The 20,992-nt window shown below is 31.7% G+C and overlaps 1 protein-coding gene across 1 annotated transcript in view; it reads right to left on the reverse strand.

Annotated features, from left to right (window-relative positions):
* Positions 1 to 254: 254 nt before the first annotated feature.
* Positions 255 to 20,992, reverse strand: part of MS3_00004247 (uncharacterized protein) — a 230,582-nt gene continuing 209,844 nt past the window's right edge. Inside the window, exons 20-25 of the mRNA XM_051212142.1 lie at positions 20,665 to 20,819; positions 9,936 to 10,252; positions 6,750 to 7,407; positions 3,219 to 3,550; positions 1,803 to 2,398; positions 255 to 809 (exon numbers count right to left, since the gene is read on the reverse strand). Of these exons, the coding sequence (XP_051072289.1) occupies positions 605 to 809; positions 1,803 to 2,398; positions 3,219 to 3,550; positions 6,750 to 7,407; positions 9,936 to 10,252; positions 20,665 to 20,819 (2,263 nt within the window). The 3' untranslated portion in view covers positions 255 to 604. The remainder of the gene's footprint in view (positions 810 to 1,802; positions 2,399 to 3,218; positions 3,551 to 6,749; positions 7,408 to 9,935; positions 10,253 to 20,664; positions 20,820 to 20,992) is intronic.

Consider the following 20,992-nt stretch of genomic DNA (forward strand, 5'->3'; position numbering starts at 1 on the left):
CTGATAATATATAATGAGAAAAGTAGATGGAAATAATCAAAAAGAGAAAGAATCCATGAAAATAAACAAGAAAATCCTTAACAAAATTGTATCACAAAAGTAAAATAGGAAGAAAAACAATTGAAAAATGAAAGGAAACTTTTGTATCTAGGGAAACTAATATTTTACATGATATATATATATATATATATATATATATATATATATATATATATATATAAATCAATAAATAAACAGCAATTGTATTTGATAAAGATCCTTTTGCTTTATGGAAAACAGGTCATTTCGAAATTTAAAAAAGTTGCTATACAAAACACTATTACAATAATTATCTTCAGTACAGTTTTATTCAGTAGTATATATATATATATATATATATAATTTTTATTTTGTAAATGCATTTTTGCTTCTCTATTTCGTTCTATTATTAATAACCAAGTTTAATTGATTAATAATCTTGATTATATGAATAATGCATTTTTTAAATTATGTATATTCAGGTATGTTTACAGTGGATTTGTAAAGAAATTTAACAGTATAAAAGGGTTGAAAATAAGAGTAGAGTACTTATATTTCGTGACTAAAATAAAAAAAAGAAAACAAATCAACTCATATAATGATCGAATGAAGCTAAATATTCAAGAGTAGCTGCATAACAAAATGCATATTGATCAGATGTTTGTATAGTATTGATTCGTTGTGTACGTAACATTCGTGTAATCAGAAACATATCTACCATACCTTCAGATCTCATTCTGTCTAATAAAATACTTAAACATATAAATACACCGGTTCTTCCTGATCCCGTACTATACAAATGAAATGAGATGAAATTAAATAAGAAATCAGATATTATTTTAGTGAAATAACGACAGTTAATTAAATACAATTAACAAACTATAGGTAAGTTTGTTTCATTTATAGGGAACTTAATAGTCAACTGAATACTAGAAAACATTCAGAATGATCATGGATAATGACAAGGCGAGTATTTATGTCATGGACCTATAAATATTCTGTACACGTTCATAAATAAATAAAGTCAATGGCAATTTGGCTTAAGTGTTTTAATTATAACTATTTTTTACTTATTCCAAGACAAATACTTACTCAAGAATAGCAAGTATGTTATCTAATAGCCGATGAAACTATGCACTTGATTAATCCGTCAAATGTTGTCTTCAAAATCCATGAAATTTACTGGATTTTTGAAAACACATATGTTGGAAATATGGAAATACTGGCATAAACAAGGCACTTTTTAAACTGTACGTTCTACGACGAAAATAACGAAACTGTACATTGTATGAAATAGTAATACTTCTCAACACTTCAAGTTAAATATATATTGAACACAACTAAAAGTGATCATCTTATATATCCTCAGGATTCATAACTAACATTTTGAAATTATCAAGACGTTGTGTAGATTTATACCATTAACATGTACCTATATAAGATATAAGTATTGGACATTAAAAGCAAACTATTATACATAATTTGTAATTAATTCTTACATACAGTATCATGACTATTGATTAAAGTTTTCATTCTAATTAACAGAAGATCTAGAAGGTAAACGTGAATTATTAGGCCATTTAATATGAGAAAGAGAACTATTATAATTTACTCCTTGTAGAACATATACTTTCTACTACAAAGCGGTCTTTTAAGGAGTATTAATTACTAGTTAAGCAAACTACTGATAATTAATAATTTTGTTAGATTTTAAAAAAGAAAGTAAACTAATAAAAATTAATCCAAATATTTACAATTATAAAAAGTATCTAAGATTTACTTACTTGCAATGCACAGTTATAGGACCGTCTTGTCCAAATTGAATTTGAGTTTTATGCACTTGTCCAATTAAGTCAATAATAGCTTCAGCAGATTTAGGTACTATACTATCATGTGGCCATCCATGCAATTGAAATTGTCTTAAAGTACGTGATTGACCATCTGTTGTATTAGTTAATCGAAATTCACGTAATATAAAATGTGGCATATTATATTCAACCATAGGTTCAACCATTAAATTTTGATATCTTGTCGATCTATCACTTGGCCAATATTGATTATTATCTGTTGGTATTAAATTCATATCTCGAGCATCACTAAATGCAACTATTATAGGTGAATTACATTCCCAAATTAATCTCCAGAAATCATCTACTGTATGCGGTAAAGGTGTTTGTGTTGCAATATAAGCCCGACTCTTACGATATCCATCTATATAACTAGCATTAATATAATCTGATCCATTTACTCCGCGGATTAATGATAAACAAACACGATTAGATTCATAGGGGAGTATGTCAAAATCACGGTTTTTTGTTTTGTTATCATATGTCAGGGCTGTAGTTATTTGACGTTTATTTATTAAATTACGATTTAATCTCTGAAATGTAGGATTATTTAAAGAATTGGATAAAGCAAAAGTAAATAAATAGCTATGGATCATTTTCCTACAAACTAACCATAAGCCAGATAAATTATTACAGAGATTGATATATTTTTATTCAGGATAATCAATAAACAAGGAACCTCTTGATTCAACTTTAATGACTAAGATGAAATGTATCAGAATGAGAGATATATAACATTAATGGCAGAGGTCACTAATGGCGTTGTATCGCAAAGTGACCGAGATTAAAATAAATATCATTCGATGTATACTTAAGAGTTTCAATTAGTTTTATTTGTCACAAAGTTTAAATGTTCAGAGTTTGATTCCTATAAACATTAGTCTCTAAACTGCTTGTTACCCTAACATAGTTACAACTATTTTGTATATATATTATGAAGAAATTAAATTAAATGAATTATGTTGTGTTCAACTATCGTAATTTGCAAATTTTTATTAAGCTCATATATAGCCTTTGTATTTATAACACTTGTATATCCTTAGGGATTTCGTTCAGTATTCATGAACTATTTATCATTACACTAACGGAATATCGCGTTTTTTACGTTTCGATGCTTCAAGTTTCTTAGCTGATTTAACATTTAAGGGGTGTTATATAACTATTTACACAATTTTTTCCCATTTCCTAGTATAAGTCAAATAAAAATTTAGTATTAAAACACTTATGTAATTGGATTAATTACAGTTTAAATAAAAGTCAGTTAGATATAACTTAAAATTAAAAACTTAAGATATTTGTGACTAAATTAAAACAAACAATCATTTAAACATTTCTTTGGAAACATTTACTTACTTTAAATTCTAATTCTAAACTTGAAATTTTTATAGATGATGTCAAATGATTATTATCTTGTAAACCATTTGGTAATAAATTATAACCAGCTAAAATACATGTCGGTACAGGTTGACGTAATTTCACAACATGATTATATAATCCATGAGCTGTAACTTCAGTACCATGTACTTCAGCTGCTTCAATAAATACATCGTAGAGAAATGCATATTGTTCTTCTGTTTGTACCATAAAATTTCTTTGTGCACGCATTCTGCACACTGCACCAAATATATCAACTGAATTTTCGTGTTTAAGTCGTTCAAGTTGAGAATCGATAACGACAAATGCGCCTAATAATAAAGGTTATTTAGTTCAAAAAAGTTAATTATAACCATTTAACAGAATTCTGTACATATTGTTTTAAATGATTAAAGTCATAAAAGAGCCTCTAATCTATTTTGAAGATTGTAAAATTATTGTGTAAGATTCATTTATTTTAGTTGAGAATAATGAATTTACTAGAGTCATGTAATTAAAAATATCTTTAGCATAATACTAGTTCGGTTTTGCATGAACCTCCAGCAATAACATTGGGGTAAACAGTTACAGCAAGACCGAAAAGAAATTTGTGTTAGGCAGTAGGATAAATTGAACTACCAATCGTCCATCAAATTGAATTTATGTATAACAGAAAGGATAACCAATCAAGATAGGAAAGCTATCGACAGTATGATATCAGAGCACTCAATTCAGTGGTCATGATAAATAAAATTTGTTTTAGGCAAATTTTCAATTTGACCCTTATCGGGTTTTATTCTAACATACGATGAAATTTATATTCATATATGAAATTATTAAACAAACTAGAACACTTATCATAATGCTATCAATCTATACTTTTTAAGTATTGGTTTTAATTATGTAATCTATTCCACTGTTATTGCTGACTCACAATTTACCTTGATTGGTTTGATATTTTTTCATATTTACATATATATTATTGTATATTAGAGTAAAGTTAGATGAAGACCTAATTCAAAACCATTTTGACTGCTTATATATGTTGTACCTATTAATGATACAGGAATTTTGGAATATAAGTGAAATTTGTAGATGAATTTCTGTTGTTCAGTCAGTGACTGAACTCCGCTTATACTTCTTCTAAGGTTGCTGCTGGCCCCAAATATTGGTAAAACAAAGAACTTAACCAGAAAAAAAACAAAATTAAACGATTTGTATTCTACCCTCTACGATGAGGAAATAATTAAGACACCTCATGATTAAAACCGAGAATCTTCAAGATTCAAGAGGCCGATACACTTTCTGACAATCGGAGCAACGTTTAATATACATATATGGGATGATCAAACAATGTACGAGACCAGGAGGACCAATCAAATAGCTGTGAAAATTAACAGATACAAATTGATAGTTCACACAGTAAGTGAAACACATAGGATCCAATCTAGACGGAATAGATTAGATTCGGGAGAAATGCTGTCGTACTCTGTTCATGAAGCACAAAACGATCCACATACTCAAAGAATTCCTATGATGCTGTCCAAACAAGCACGAAAAACACTGATAAGAAAGGAATCTCGTGCATTCAGAATCATGAAAACATCCTTCGAAACAAACAAGAAAAGAATCACAACGACTGCCATTCACTGCTACGCACCCATCAACAATATTAATGAAGACGATAATGATCAGTTTTGTGAGAGGCTACAGTCGATCATACAGAAGTGCACAAGAAACGACTTGACGATCTCCACGGGATTCCTAAACGCGAAAGTCATATTGGACAACACCGTCTATCAAGAAATCATAGGAAAACATGGACTGACTGGGAGTAAACAACGAGAATGGTGATAGATTTGTAAATTTATGTTCATTCAACAAACTGGTTATAGACAGTACAATATTCCACCACAAACAAATACACAAAACTACATGGGTCTCACTATATCACACTACACACAACCAAATCGATCATATCTGTATCAGTGAAATATTCAGAAGTTCAGTGGAAGACGTGAGAATCAAGAGTGGTGCTAACGTGGCTTCAGATCACCACTACCTGGTGGTTGCCAAGATGAATGTGAAGCTGAAGAAGCAATGGACATTTGGGGAAACAGTATTACAAACATTCAATACAGCCTTCCTTCGATATACTGACAAACTCGACCAATTCGAAACAGTGCTCAACGACAGGTTTCAAGAGCTATAAAATATACTTCGAGAAGAAGAAACTACTAAGGAGGACAATTGTATGGGGATCAAAGAAGCACAAACGTCATCGTGTCACAAGGTGCTAGGCCGCGACAAGCATACTCATGAGGAATGGATCTGCGGCGAAACCCTGTACAAAATTCAAGAAAAGAACAAGAAGACAGTAATTGACGACATTCGAACATGTACTGAAAAAATCAACACATAGAGGCAAACAAGCAACTGACAAAGTGCACTATAGCTGACAAGCAGAAATACGTGAAAGGTTTCGCGGCAATAGTGAAAACAGCTGTAAGATAAGGAAATATGTGACAACTATATAATGCGACGAAGAAGCTGACAGGGAAATATAGTAAAGGAGAGAGACCTGTCAAGGACAAAGAAGGCAAGCTAGTCACTGAGATTCAACAACAAAGGAACAGATGGGTAGAGCATTTGAATAACTTTTCAATAGACCAGCTACGCTGAACCCACTGAACATCAAAGCAGCCCATATAGACCTCTATATATATATATATATATATCGATCCATAGACAATCGAAGAAATGAGGATGGTCATCAGACAAATGAAGAGTGGGAAGTCAGTAGTACCAGATTACAAACCGGCTGAAACATTGAAGTCAGACACAGGAGTAACTGCAATAAGGACAAGTGCCGACAGACTGGAAGTACGGATATCATGTATACTGATATACCAAAGTAAGGAGATCTGATCAGGTGTGAGAACTAAGGAAGTATCACACTACTATCGGTACCAGGAAACGTTTTCAACAGTGTTACTCCTTCATGATGGGTAACAGGCGTACGTAAATAATTAGTTACTGGGATGTTCTCATAATTTAAAAAGTTTTAAGTTCTAATACTTTTATCCCACCCCTACTTTTCTACTGAGATCCGGTCTTTCTTAGTTTAATCAGACATTAAGCTTTTTTATCTACACTTATTAAAATGTCTACTTCTTTAAAAGATGTTAATTTGATAAATTAATCCAGAAATTATCGTTTAAATTTAAACCAAGTCAGTAAAAGTGAAGTAGGGAGTGAAATTTACGATTTTTGACCAGGCTTTTCATGAACATAAAATATTTTAATTGTAACAGAAAACTATCACAGATACTCATTCCTATATTTTCGGATTTGTGAACAACAGGATCTATCTAGTTACAAATCAGTTAGATTGTTGAATGTCTGACCATTGTTAATTATTAGTTTTTTCAAATCAATGGGATGAATGTCAGGATTAGTTCAACATTTGAAAAATAATGAAAGCACTAAAAAACTTAAATAAATTGTTACAAAATGATGCAACAAAATTACCTGTACGACCAACCCCAGCTGAGCAATGTACAATCAAAGGTCCAATTTCATCGGAAAGGTTTAAATTCATGGAATTATGAATATCACTTGATTGTGATAATTTTAATTCTCTTGAATTAACTTTCTCATCATTAATTAAGCGTTCTTGTTGTAGATGATGCATTAACTGTGAACGTACTTGACCAACACGTCGTATAAACAATAGTAATGGTTGAGGATAATCTGGTGTACCATAATCAGGCCATGCTGTGAATTGAAACTGTTTAATCTCTCGCTGTTCAATATTCATATTAGAATCATTAATACTCTGATGTTGATTGAAGGCAGCTGAATCAGTTTCCAGTAGATTAGTTTCATAATTACGTTGTAGAATAAATGTACGCAATGTGTAGTAAGCAAATTCTTGTGTGCTTTTTATAATCACAGTATACGTAGGCACTGTGGTGTAATTAATATCATAATTTACTTTACTGTTATACTCTTGTTGTTGGCATTGTTGCTGTTGTTGTAAAGTGAATACTTCTTTTCCTCTATTCGGCCAATATTGATCACATTTAATACGTGCTCTCTCTTCTAAATGTGTCATCATGACAATTACGCGACTGTTTTGCTCCCATACCATTCGCCAAAAATCATAAAATGTACCTGGCAATGGACCCTAAATAAATACCAAAACAATGTTTCGCCTATAGTCGTAAATACAGATTTATTCATAAAACTGTTTAGTGGACTCATCTAAAGAATCTTATATGTGCCATGATTTGATTTTTCATACGTTGTAATGTGATCTTCTCAGTCAGTGACTATAATTTATTATCCTTGTGATGGAAAATGAGACTCATTTATACAAAATGACATTTAGATCAAATTTATCATGATTGAAAAGGTTATACTTGATTTTGAAATTTGTTTGGAAACATTTCGTTAAATTTGTTAATGTTTCATTCTCTTTCTTGTTTATGTGATCTATTGTTGTTGTTTCTTAGGTAAACTCCCTAATCTATTTGTTTTATTGTTTTGGAGTTATTTTAAGTGCTAGCAATATCTGATATAAAATGTGACTGAAAAGAAATCACATTTTTGATATGGAATTTTCATTATTTTCCGATTAGTACGGGATGATTTGCCTTTAAAGACAATGACCGTAGTTATATTTTGACAATTACAGTCATTTGAATCTAGAGATCTTCAAGTAAGCACAGTACTTTTATCTCACAGTTCATCAACATATTTTATGATTATTGAACAGCAAACTTTCAAGAATCTTTGATTTTTACTAGATTGTTTTTCAACAAATATCATCTCAGTATACATTATAAGCTAGAGTGAATTAGTTGTTATACCGCTGACTTTGCGAAGAAGATTAGGACTCTGAAGTGTGAACTTTCAACTTTATAAATAAACTATTTTCCGCAGAATTACCAAGTGATAATAGTTTATTCTCAATAACTATAAGTTATATGAGGTACGCCAATTTTCATGCAAAATTAAATTCGAAATGTTTAATCTACATAGTGTGGAATACAGATCATGATTGTAGTTATATATTTTTCCCGCATAAAGTTAACATTATATTCATCCTAACATATGAATTCGATTGGCTCGCTAACATTATGCATTTCTGCGTTTTCAGTAAAATTTATGCAGTGAGACATTATTCCAGCATAACTGTTGCTAACATAATTAACACATAAACATCTTTTTTGCAATGACACTTTAAGAGAAATCAAATTAATTAAAAAAAGCTAGTGATCGGTTTTGTGTTAAACATTGTGGCAGCACAACCGAGTTATGAAAACTGAAGAAGTAGAGGCAGGGTTTGAAGCTGCTGTAGTGTCGGTTACTATGTTAAGCCCATATAACTTATGCCTAGCTTCTGGACAGGCCAATTTATCTCTCATTCTTGAGTCACGTTTTGGCCTCGTTAATTATTTGCTTATCAACCTTGACTGTTTTTATATGAGCGGATGCGTGTGTACATCTCATTCTACTTATCACATGTCTGTAACTTATTTTTGTTCTGACTATAAATATCGATTCACGCTCGATTAAATGGAGTTGGCTCACACACAATATCCACTCAGCTTCATTTCGCTTCGTTCTCTTCTCTTCGCTTTCTTTGCTTCGTTTCTTGGATCGTTTGTCTCGATCAAAAAGTGTACAAAATGTAACTATCCAAAACTTCATTCTCGTATTTGACTAATTTAATTCCGTTATTCACTAACGCGAGTTAAGTCAATGATCATATACGGGGATTAGCGATATGTATATTTCAACAACCCTTCATACGATCCATATAGAGTCAGACATCGGGCCACTAAACTACACTTTACCGGTTGAGAGCCAAGTTTATTAATCCACCGACATTCAGTGATGAAATCTAAATTAACTGTAAAATCTGACATGTAGGTAAAACATATTCCAAAGATGTTTTACAAACTCCTATGACAATTTATAACACTTTGTGAGTGTTGTTGAAGACTGACAGTTTAACGCCAAGAAGATTTTTCTCTGAGTTTATCAAAATTGAGCAATCTATATATCTCCAATATCCTTTTATAATGTTTTAAAGATATTTTGTGCTATCTTTAAACAGGAATCGCTCTGATTTTTAAGTCATCTTGTTGAAATACCAAAAATAACCAATAAATATATTCAGGACTTTAAAAATAGCTACATGGTCACTACAATTGCAAATGTTCCTTAAACTTTAGCAAATTGTTTTCTTTTGTTTGTCTGAATAGTTTAGGTAACGAAAGACATAAACTGACGCTTGTGCATGATTTCAAGTTTATGGATAATCATTGTATCGTGTTTCTTTATTAATTTGCTTGTTAGTTCTTTAAACAAGATATAACTACTAAATAAAACACTAAAATAACCCTTCAATAATAATGATAGCAGACTTGCTATACAGTGAGTATCGTAAGTGTGGTAACACTTGACCGGTATGGAATGAAAATTCAGTACAATAATAATTGAAGTAAGATTAGACTTAAGTAATTTTAGGATATTTGAATGAGAAATAGCCTATCTGGAATTAACTGGAAAGCTTTTTGTAATTGAAATTTCCAATGTAAAAGATCAACTGCCACTGTAATGATAAATGCAATTAACATATGAAATTATATTTACTAAAAATAGAACTTCATTTCATTATGATATCAAAAAATACATATCATTCACCTGAGTTGCAATATACGCACTTTTCTTCTGATATCCGTCTATAAAATTAGCATTAATATAATCAGAACCTGGTATACGACTGATCTCGTTAAGAACTACACGTGATTGATCATATGCAATGATATTGGCATAACGATTTTTCGGTCTGTTCTCCTCCATATTAGCATGTTTCCATGTTAGGTCGCTTGGTGTTTCAATACTTTCATACTCTTCTGATATGCCTACTCCACTGTCACGTTTAAGTGTAGCTACATATTCTGGTAAGCGTAGTATCGGTATTGCTGAACGTATAGGTGTATGTACTGGTGTAGGATTGTCTAGAAATGAGTAAATTGAAAAAAAACTTGATAATTTAATTCATTATCAGTAGATAGAGATTAATACACGCAAGTATGCTCTACAATTTATTAGAATTTCAACCTCTCTATTCTTTGTAAGCGAAGAGTTGTCAGAAAATTTCAATCTGAAATTATTTCCTTTCATTGGTAAACAATGTGAATTTTCACTGTGTTGAAATCCATAAGATGATCATTTAATTAGAGATCGTGTTAAATCATAAGTTCCAAAATTATAATCAAGAAAACTATGCCGAAGGAATTACACTGCATTATAAAATAACTAAGAAAAATCACAAATTTGCATTGTTGAGAAGGTATTGAAAGCCTTCACTAATTTCCATTAGTCGTTTGGTTTTTTATACTAAAAACAAATGTAAAAGTACTTAGTACTTGATTATCCTATTGTCCAGTGTATTTTAGTAGTAAGAAAGAAGTTATTGTTCACATTAATAAAAACCATAATTCATATAGAATAAATTGAATGATTATTAGTTTTAGTTAGAAGCTTTCAGTTTGTTCTGAAGCATATTCCAATACTGAGTTCAACCAGTAGGCAGTGAAAATACTTTACACATTAATACCGTCAGATATTAGGTACATATGAAATAAAATCCACTCAACATATTTTTAATAACGTTTATGTAATTTGTAATATTTGAAATCATGAGTCAATTGAAGCTAGATCACCATGGAAAACCTAGAAGCACTGGACGGCCATTTCGTAATTATTATACACAAACGAATGTACAAAGTCAGTGTAAAATTCAGTTGATCGCTGTACGTCTACCATTTGTTGAGTTATGGATTTTTTATGATTTTCCTCAATTTTGTCCTTAATTTTCATCAGTTTCTTTTTAATGCTCATTAGTTACTTGAATGTTGTTTTGTTGCAAATAAATTTAGATATTCAATTCATAATGTTTGGTGGATTCTGCAATAGTTTTTTCATTTACGTGATATGTACAATACTAAAGAATTGTAGACTATGAAAAGACAGCTGTCTAAGGTTCATATGTTTTTCATAGTTCTCCTGTTCATTTCGTTTATTGATCGAAAACATTGACAAAACTTATTTCATGATTATAATAAAAATTGTACCTTTTGACAAAAAGAGATTCATAGTAATAGTTATGCGTTGTGTTAGATAGTGTAAAATCTTACTTAACCCGTTATCTCGTTGTTGAATAATCCTGATATCTTTCAGGATTATATTTTTGTATGTATATACGACAAAGTATCAAAAGCAAATAGCACTGAGTTATACTATGAAGAATAAGTGTCCTCAATGGATAACAAAATCGCCTTAATTTAGAACCAACAAGTTAATAATTTAATGAATAAAGTTATTAGATTTAACTAAAATCCGATTGGCATAACATAGAAGAAAGTACAAACTGAAAGAACTCCGATGACAATTTCTAGATAAAGTTATGAATACAACTCAACTGAAAGCTTTAAAATTAAAATAGTGAACTAACAAAGTTTCTATAGATACTTGAAGTTTTCGAATATTTATGACACAGCAGCATTCTACCTATTAGTACACTAATATATGTTAAATAACCGTAATTATGATTGTACAGTTTTAATAAATGACATTATTTAAAAGAAAGGTTTCCTCTTTGAATAAACATTTTTCATCAACAATTGAAACCTTTTAGAACTGATCCTTCAAAAGCATGACATGTGATCCGAATGATTCATTAAGGAAACTTATAGAATATTTCCAGTGTTCCATTTAAGGTTTATTAACTGAATTAGAATAAGATAACTTATTTCTGAAAATATCCTAAAAACTGACGAGTTAATAAACACAGCAGTTAACGATCTGAGTTTATAGGCGTAAATAAATCAAGGGTTGATAGTAAAACGCAGAAGCTGTCTTAGCATGATGCTTCTAAACAATTCTTTATTGAAAGGCAAACAATTAAATATAGAACTGAGTGTTTCGTGGAAGATTTTGGACTGTTAAAACAACTGGTCTTTCTGGTAAATTTGAATGGTGAATCTCTAAGACGGAATATTACCGGAAGTATGCGATACATTAGCTAAATAAAATTGTTTAGTTGACATTTTCTTAATTCATATACATAGATCTTAACAAATATACATATCTGGAAGCACTGGGCGGCCGTTTCGTCCTCTTGTGGGACTCCTTAGCGGTGCGCATCCACGACCCTGCCCCCTGCGAGATTCAAACCCAGGACCTACTGGATTCGCGCACGAGAGCTTAACCACTAGACCACTGAGCCGCCGTCCAACGGTGTTAATGTCTAACTTCAACTAATCCACGAAATTGAGCGACACATCCATATATATATATATATATATATATATATATATATATATATATATATATATATATATATATATATATAACAAGAGATTGTCCGAAATATAGTCCACCAATATATTACATTGTTTTAATACCCTTAGTCTATTCAATAAACTAATTGAATTCTGGATTCTGCTAGTTTAGGTATGCTTGACCAATATGATATTATAACTAAGTCATTTCCATATAAATGATTCATGTTCGTGAGAAATGATATTAAGTTACCAATCAAACAAGATAGTCAAAGTACGAATAAATTTGATTATCTAACATAGGTTTAATAAATTGCATTAAACAACCCTATTCAGTAAGATAAACACAAAATATAGAATCTCTTTTTCATACATATCATTATCAAATTAATTATTCATGGTACATGCTTATATACCACTTAAATTTTGTTTAAAATGTATTGATAAGTAAACAGTTTAATTCAAATATATGAGAGAAAGAAAATAAAGAAACATCGAAAATGATTGTTTTCAATTGCAGTTTCAAGCATAAATGTAATCACAAAAATTATTTAATTGTGAACTTTAAACTTAGCCTGTAGCCCATATAAGATTATTGTCAATCCCGAAATCGGATAAAAGACAAGCGTTTGGCATGGCATCTGCAACCACATCGCGTAGAAAACAACTTAACGCAAAAAACGATACTCAGAAATATGATCTAAACATATCCTGAGACCTCAAGGATCTTTGTTTACAAGAATTACGATGCCTTCTGATTACAGATGAGATTCTTCGGAATTCAAGGGGCCGATACACTTTCTGACAATCGGAGCAACGTTTAATATACATATATGGGATGATCAAACAATGTACGAGACCAGGAGGACCAATCAAATAGCTGTGAAAATTAACAGATACAAATTGATAGTTCACACAGTAAGTGAAACACATAGGATCCAATCTAGACGGAATAGATTAGATTCGGGAGAAATGCTGTCGTACTCTGTTCATGAAGCACAAAACGATCCACATACTCAAAGAATTCCTATGATGCTGTCCAAACAAGCACGAAAAACACTGATAAGAAAGGAATCTCGTGCATTCAGAATCATGAAAACATCCTTCGAAACAAACAAGAAAAGAATCACAACGACTGCCATTCACTGCTACGCACCCATCAACAATATTAATGAAGACGATAATGATCAGTTTTGTGAGAGGCTACAGTCGATCATACAGAAGTGCACAAGAAACGACTTGACGATCTCCACGGGATTCCTAAACGCGAAAGTCATATTGGACAACACCGTCTATCAAGAAATCATAGGAAAACATGGACTGACTGGGAGTAAACAACGAGAATGGTGATAGATTTGTAAATTTATGTTCATTCAACAAACTGGTTATAGACAGTACAATATTCCACCACAAACAAATACACAAAACTACATGGGTCTCACTATATCACACTACACACAACCAAATCGATCATATCTGTATCAGTGAAATATTCAGAAGTTCAGTGGAAGACGTGAGAATCAAGAGTGGTGCTAACGTGGCTTCAGATCACCACTACCTGGTGGTTGCCAAGATGAATGTGAAGCTGAAGAAGCAATGGACATTTGGGGAAACAGTATTACAAACATTCAATACAGCCTTCCTTCGATATACTGACAAACTCGACCAATTCGAAACAGTGCTCAACGACAGGTTTCAAGACCTACTCAGAGAAGAAGAAACTACTATGGAAGTCAAAACAACTGTCAACCAATATCAAAGTCAGAATCTTCAATACGCACGTTAAAACAGTTCTACTGTACGGAGATGAAACTTCGTGAACTACTACAACCAACATTGAAAATGCGCAAGTATTTATAAACAATTGTTTACGTAAGATACTGAATTTCTGTTGACCGTATACCATCAGCAACAGATTACAATGAAACAGAACAAATTAGGTATTAGCCGATGGGGAAATCAGGAAAAGACATTTGAGGGCGATAGGTCATACATTTCGGAAATCATCAAACTGCATCACGAGGCAGGCGCTAACTTGGAACGCTGAAGGGAAACGGAAAAGAAGGTCAATGAGCACACTGTGCCAAGAATCGGAAGCAGACATAAAAAGGATGAATATCAACTGGAAAGAACTAGAAAAGATTGCTCGGGACAGTGTTAAATGGAGAATGCTGGCGAGGAGTAACAGGCTAAAGTTAGTCACTAAGTATGTTTATACTGGCTCTTTCCTAAATGTTGTATTAAATACATTAGTATTCAATTATGTCACATGCATTTAGTTTCTTTTAAGGAAACTGAACATTCCCTAAACAGCATAAATAAACGTTTTTTAAAACAAATCTCAACAATTAATTGCATAGTACTTAATTTTGAACCGTTATTTTTTCAAGTTCCTTCTTTTCATGAAAACTAAACAAGATACAACGTTTATTCCTTAATCAATAATCAGAGGAAAGATAAACGAAGTAATAAATTTCAAATATATATATATATATATATATATATATATATATATATATATAGAGAGAGAGAGAGAGAGAGAGATAGCATAACCCTGATTTCTCCATACATTAGTTTAAAAATATTTTGTATTATATAAAAAGTAAGATTGTGGTAACCTGATCCCATGGAAGATATCCCTATATATTCGTTGTTTTAGCCGAACAACTGTTTATGATATTTTTCTTTAAAACAAATTTAAATAAACTTCGATGATTTTAATGAGATTTGCTATAATAATCATTGAGATTAAGAGAAACTCCGATAAAAGTGTATTAATATGGTGTTTATCGAGTCCAATACAATCTTAAACGCTAAAATGAATTGGATGATTACCTAGAACTGTTGTTTTCTCAATAACATTTTGTATTGTGAAGTGAATAAATTTCATGTAGTTTCAGAACAATAGTTTTACATCAATGTTTAAAACGTCGTTCAACTAAATGCATTTAGGTAGACCGTAAGTCATACGAAGTCGATTATTACAAACCTGCATTAACATGCATAAACTTATCCATACGGCTTGTCTGTATTACTCATTGTGTGAAGTAATAATATTTCCAGTTTTTTAAATAGGTTAAAATAAGTAGTCAAGAAGTTTTAATATAACAGATGAAATTCGGTAGAAAAATGTTTTGTAACCGAGGGATTTTTTTACAATGACAGCATTGTGATGCATAATAAGACCTGGCCACAACAACAGAAGTGGTCGTTAAGATGATTAAGAAAAGATAGGAGAGATGCAATACGGAACGTGGAAAAGAAACAAATATCAGACAAAAAGAAGACGGAACAACAGAAGAGAACGTGAAGATGTTTTGCAGTGGAGGACCTGGTAAAGTGTAGAGAACGGAAAGCTAACGTAGCAGGGGGACCAGGGTTAAGAAAGCTGATCCCAAAGTAGGAAGGACTGTACACTGTCACGAAGAGACGTGGCTCGGTTTACACGATTTGGAGAGAAGACGAGCAGAAGCACGTAAATGCCAGTCAACTGCAGAGATGGTTTCAAGAGCACCATGAGTGCGCGTCACGAACAGCACCAAAGAAGACAGAGGTACGGCAATCGGAAAGACTGTGAGAACAGCTTATTAAAAGGGTGGATGACTGTGGTGTGTGCTAATTTTGTCGACATATGTACTATATAACGTTAATCAGGAATAGAATGCCTGGCAGCGGAATGTTGAGAAGATCGAGGACGGTAAAACGGGAACAGAAAGCAATTGGTATGGAAATGCAGAAACCATGAAGTCTGAGACAACTGATGAAGATTTTGCAAATGAAGCATTAGAGTGTGATTGTCCTATTTTATCAAGTAACTCTGTAATGTTGTGCTAAATATAATCGGTTGTTCCCCCTATGTTCCCCTTCACTACAACATAAATCTATGGTAATAAGCATACATAAAGCCACCATGCAGACTTAATGAAGAAATTCTTATAAAAAAATGGAAATCAGTAAATTATGAATGACAATTATTGAGGCAAGTATTAATGACGAAGAATTTTATTTATACTAAAATGATAAAAATTACTTAGGATAGATTGGTTCTACTAAGAAATGACTGTTTTTTTAATTAAATCAATGCTCTGTCATTATAGAAATTAAAAACAGTAACAAAGAAAGATTATCACATCGTTTGTGAATTCATTCGGTAGTTATTAGATATTATATTATTACATATAATACAATATGGATTAAAGACACCATGTACATGATGTACTCATACAGTACTTTTATGAAAGCAATATTGTAGTGAAGAACACAGATGAGGACACCCAATCATATTTAGCACAAAATTACTGTTACTTTTCAGTCAGTCAGTCATTAATAACGTAGAACTTCGCACGTTCGTACATCAGTTCCAGTTGCCATACCACATTAGCACAGAGATGCAGTTGTCGATCCAAATCCCGTAGTGGTAGAGGTAGTAAAAGTATAAGCAGTAATCAAAAAGATTAGGGTTCGAAGATGTTATTCAAGGAGTATAATACAGTGAAATAAATTTGGAAAGAGGAAAAAAGGGACATGAAGAATTCAGAAGATTAAAATTTGGGAGAACACAAGGAGTGAATGCACCTGTACCATTGCAAACGATTTTAAGCTATGCCATTCAAGGTATCTGACCATCGGTTGCTATCGTCTCGCGAATCCCAACCAAGTAGTCTACACCTACCAACATGGCTCAGTCCACTTGTCAGTGACTTGATGGATTTGTGCCATGTTTTGGTAAAATAGAAAAACCATACTCCAATCATTCATTTGCAAAATCTTCATCAGTTGTCTCAGACTTCATGGTTCCTGCATTTTCATACCTATTGCTTTCTGTCCCCTTTCTTCCCTCCTCGATCTTTTCACTCTTCCGCCGCCAGGCATTCTATTCCTGATTAGCGTTATATACTACTTATGTCGATATAAGTAGCACACAACACAATATTTCTGTTATGTGTACAACAGTATTATTAAAGAAAAAGTAAAAAAAATCAAACGGAAAACTTTTAATTACTATTAGATTTAATACTAACCAGCTGTATTAATCAAAGATCCATTACAGCTCAAAACTAATATATCTTTTGATAAATTAGAAGAAAATTCTTATGTTGAATGTTATTCACCGTTATTCATGTTATTCACAATTAATGAACTGAACTGTTTATGATCATGGAAACTAATTCTCTTGCTTCGTTAAATGTATACATATTCAAGATAAATCTAATAGTATCATTGAAGGAATCATTTAAGAATCCTTAACCCTGATAAAATCGAACTATTTTTATTTTGAAAAATGACAAAAATTACTGATGAATAAAATGAATAGTTTAAACTTAGTTATTTAGACTAAAATAAACTTCAAATGTGCATAAAATGAAGTGACTATCAAGTCATTCAGTTAAAGAAGTAAATATACCGAATAAGATATACTTCAAATAAATCACTTTGACAAAAAAAATTTTTCTTTTTATAAAATTTATTATTATTCAACACGGTAAATGTAGAAAGCAACTTGCTAACACAGGTAATTTGATTAAAGTGAAATTCAGGAAAACTCATTATTGAACTAGTGTTTTCCGATAACTTCTTGATTTATTGGTAAATGTCATTATTGTAGGATGCGTTTAAGAACAATATGAAGCTGAATTTTGACTATCGTATATCATTTGAAATGATAATATATTTATAAGGAAAGATGAATGGTGGTTAGCCGTGGAATCCGGGACGCGTGTTTCATACTATTTGGGACTCATTACCTTGGTGTACTTGCATCCTAGAATTGATGTTCACTTCAGGACTCGGACTCAGTACCATTTGCTTCAAACACCATCACGTTACTCACCTAGCTATTGGGTCGTGATAGCCACTAACTTGTCCAATAGGATGAAGTGTTAATTTATTTTTGTAATGTTTGTTTGAATCTTCTCATTGATCTTCAGGGTAACGCTTGATCACTATCATATTGACATATGTGAACCCTTAAAGCAATATCGAGGTAATTCACACAGGATACTCATATATCAATAAGAGATTGATCGATTTCAGTCCTAAACATCACTGGGAAGATTCAAACAACCAATACAAACATGAATCGAAAATAACTTTCATAGTAAAATGTTTCTGAGTACATAAATTTTTCAACATCCTGACCCATACATCTTTTAAATGATTTATGTGTTGTAAACATTAAATTAAGATATCTATTTTATCCATACATATAACTGAAAATGTGCACAGATTATTTTACCCTAAAATTAATGATTGAGGTTAAAGAATACAATTTAATTTCATCATAATGAAATATTTTCAACCCATAGTCACAAATGGAATTTATTTATTCAGAATAAAATAGTTAACAATTTGATCGTTGTTATGGTAATGTGAATTTTTTGTGTTAAATATTTTAGTTTCCTTCTAATTGGTTATTGGTTAACTCATTTACATTTTAAATTGACATTGGGTTCACTGTGAATTTGAATCGATCACATATTTCCATCTGCGTCACAAGACAAGCTCTCACATGGAATCTTGAAGGCCAAAGGAAAAGAGGAAGAGCAAAGAACACATTACGCCGGGAAATGGAGATAGACATGAGAAAAATGAACAAGAATTGGATGCAATTAGAATAGAAGGCCCAGGATAGAGTGGGTTGGAGAATCCTGGTCGGCGGCCTATGCTCCATTGCGAGTAACAGGCGTAAGTAAGTAAGTAAGTAAGTAAGTAAGTAAGTAAGTAAGTAAGTAAGTAAGTAAGTAAGTAAGTAAGTAAGTAAGTAAGTAAGTAAGTAAGTAAGTAAGTAAGTAAGTAAGTAAGTAACTTATTTAAATTTGTTTTAATCTTGTATATATTATTTTACGGTTACTGCTTAACTAATGTTTTTAATTGTCAACAAATTCTGTATCAGTTTGTTTCAGGTTTCCTAGAATACACTTCGAATGATCTCAAATACACATTATAACATGAATAGTAATTCTCATTTCAGCTATTTAATGAAACGCTGTTTTTGACAATCAGATTAAGAATTCTTTTTCATTGGATTAAAATTGTAAGCAGCTAACAAAAGCTACTATTGTTTCTTCAACACACTTCTTACTGTTGTAAAACACATTCACAAACTCATAAGATGTTTATATTCGTTTATTCTCTGTGTATTGTTTACAGCATTTTTAATTAGAAACAAATAAATATGAGTGAAATATATTGAAGGAATTCAGAAATAATAAATATTATAAAAGTCAAGATCCGTTGGCCAGACACTATCAGCAACAACCTACTGTGAGAGAGAATAAACCAGATTCAAGTGGAGCAAGAAATCAGGTAGAAGCACTGAAAGTGGATAGGACACACATTGAGGAAAGCACCCAACTGCGTCGCAAGGCAAGCTCTTACTTGGAATCCTCAAGGCCGAAGCAAAAGAGGAAGACCAAAGAACATATTACACCCAGAAATTCGAGACAGATGTGAAAAAAATGAGCAACAAATGAATAGAACTAGAAAGGAGGGCCCATGACAGAGTGGGTTGGATAATGCTGGTCGATGGCTTATGTTCCATTAGGGGTAGCATGAGCAAGTATGTAAGTAAATGAGTAAGTAAGTAAGAAAATTTTTTTTTCTTTAAACTCTTTCCTGCATTTATTACATCATAGAGTTTGATTACAACTATCTTCCAAATTAATAATCTTATTTTATCAACTGAGCCCTACTCACTATATTCCTATCAATGCTTACTCATAATGTAATCACTTGATTCTATCCGTTTGAACTGTTGTCACAATCAATGCTGTAGAATGTTCTTTTACATAAGATATATATATTTACAGTATTCAGTCTATTAATCTTATTTACACCCTTGCTATAATGTACGAATATATCTTTAATATAACTTCCAACCTAACCTCTCATCTAATTTAAACCCATTATGTTATTATGATTTTAAATCTCACAGATTGTAAGAAGCTAACGAGAACCTACGAAATAAAATAAATCCATGTTATCCTGCTAGAATCTTCGTTCTTGCTCTTTTCAATAAAATAAGCATATGAATATACATTTCAAATAATTGTGGTTAGTAAATGTAATTAAAAAGAATTTCTCACCTGGTGTATCCGGATCCATTGGTTCATGTTCAATAGCTCCGTTGGTACCCGAAAAATTCTGAACTGATTGAGGCATTAATGGAGTTTTTAACATTCCATCTGATGGTGTTAAGGTGATTGACATATCATTATCTATAGGTTTAGTTCGACGTCTTCTGTACAATTAAATCATAAGTAAATAAACCGTGTTTACGCCAAATGAATAGTACTTCTTTGGTTATAAGAAATAGATAATTAATATTCAGTGTTATAGACACATAATGTAAAATAATATGAACGCTATATGCATTTTTATAATAATCTAAATTATATCAAAACTAGTTGTTCA

The sequence above is a fragment of the Schistosoma haematobium genome, chromosome ZW (genome assembly GCF_000699445.3).
Source record: "Schistosoma haematobium chromosome ZW, whole genome shotgun sequence".
Taxonomy (NCBI): Eukaryota; Metazoa; Platyhelminthes; class Trematoda; order Strigeidida; family Schistosomatidae; genus Schistosoma; species Schistosoma haematobium.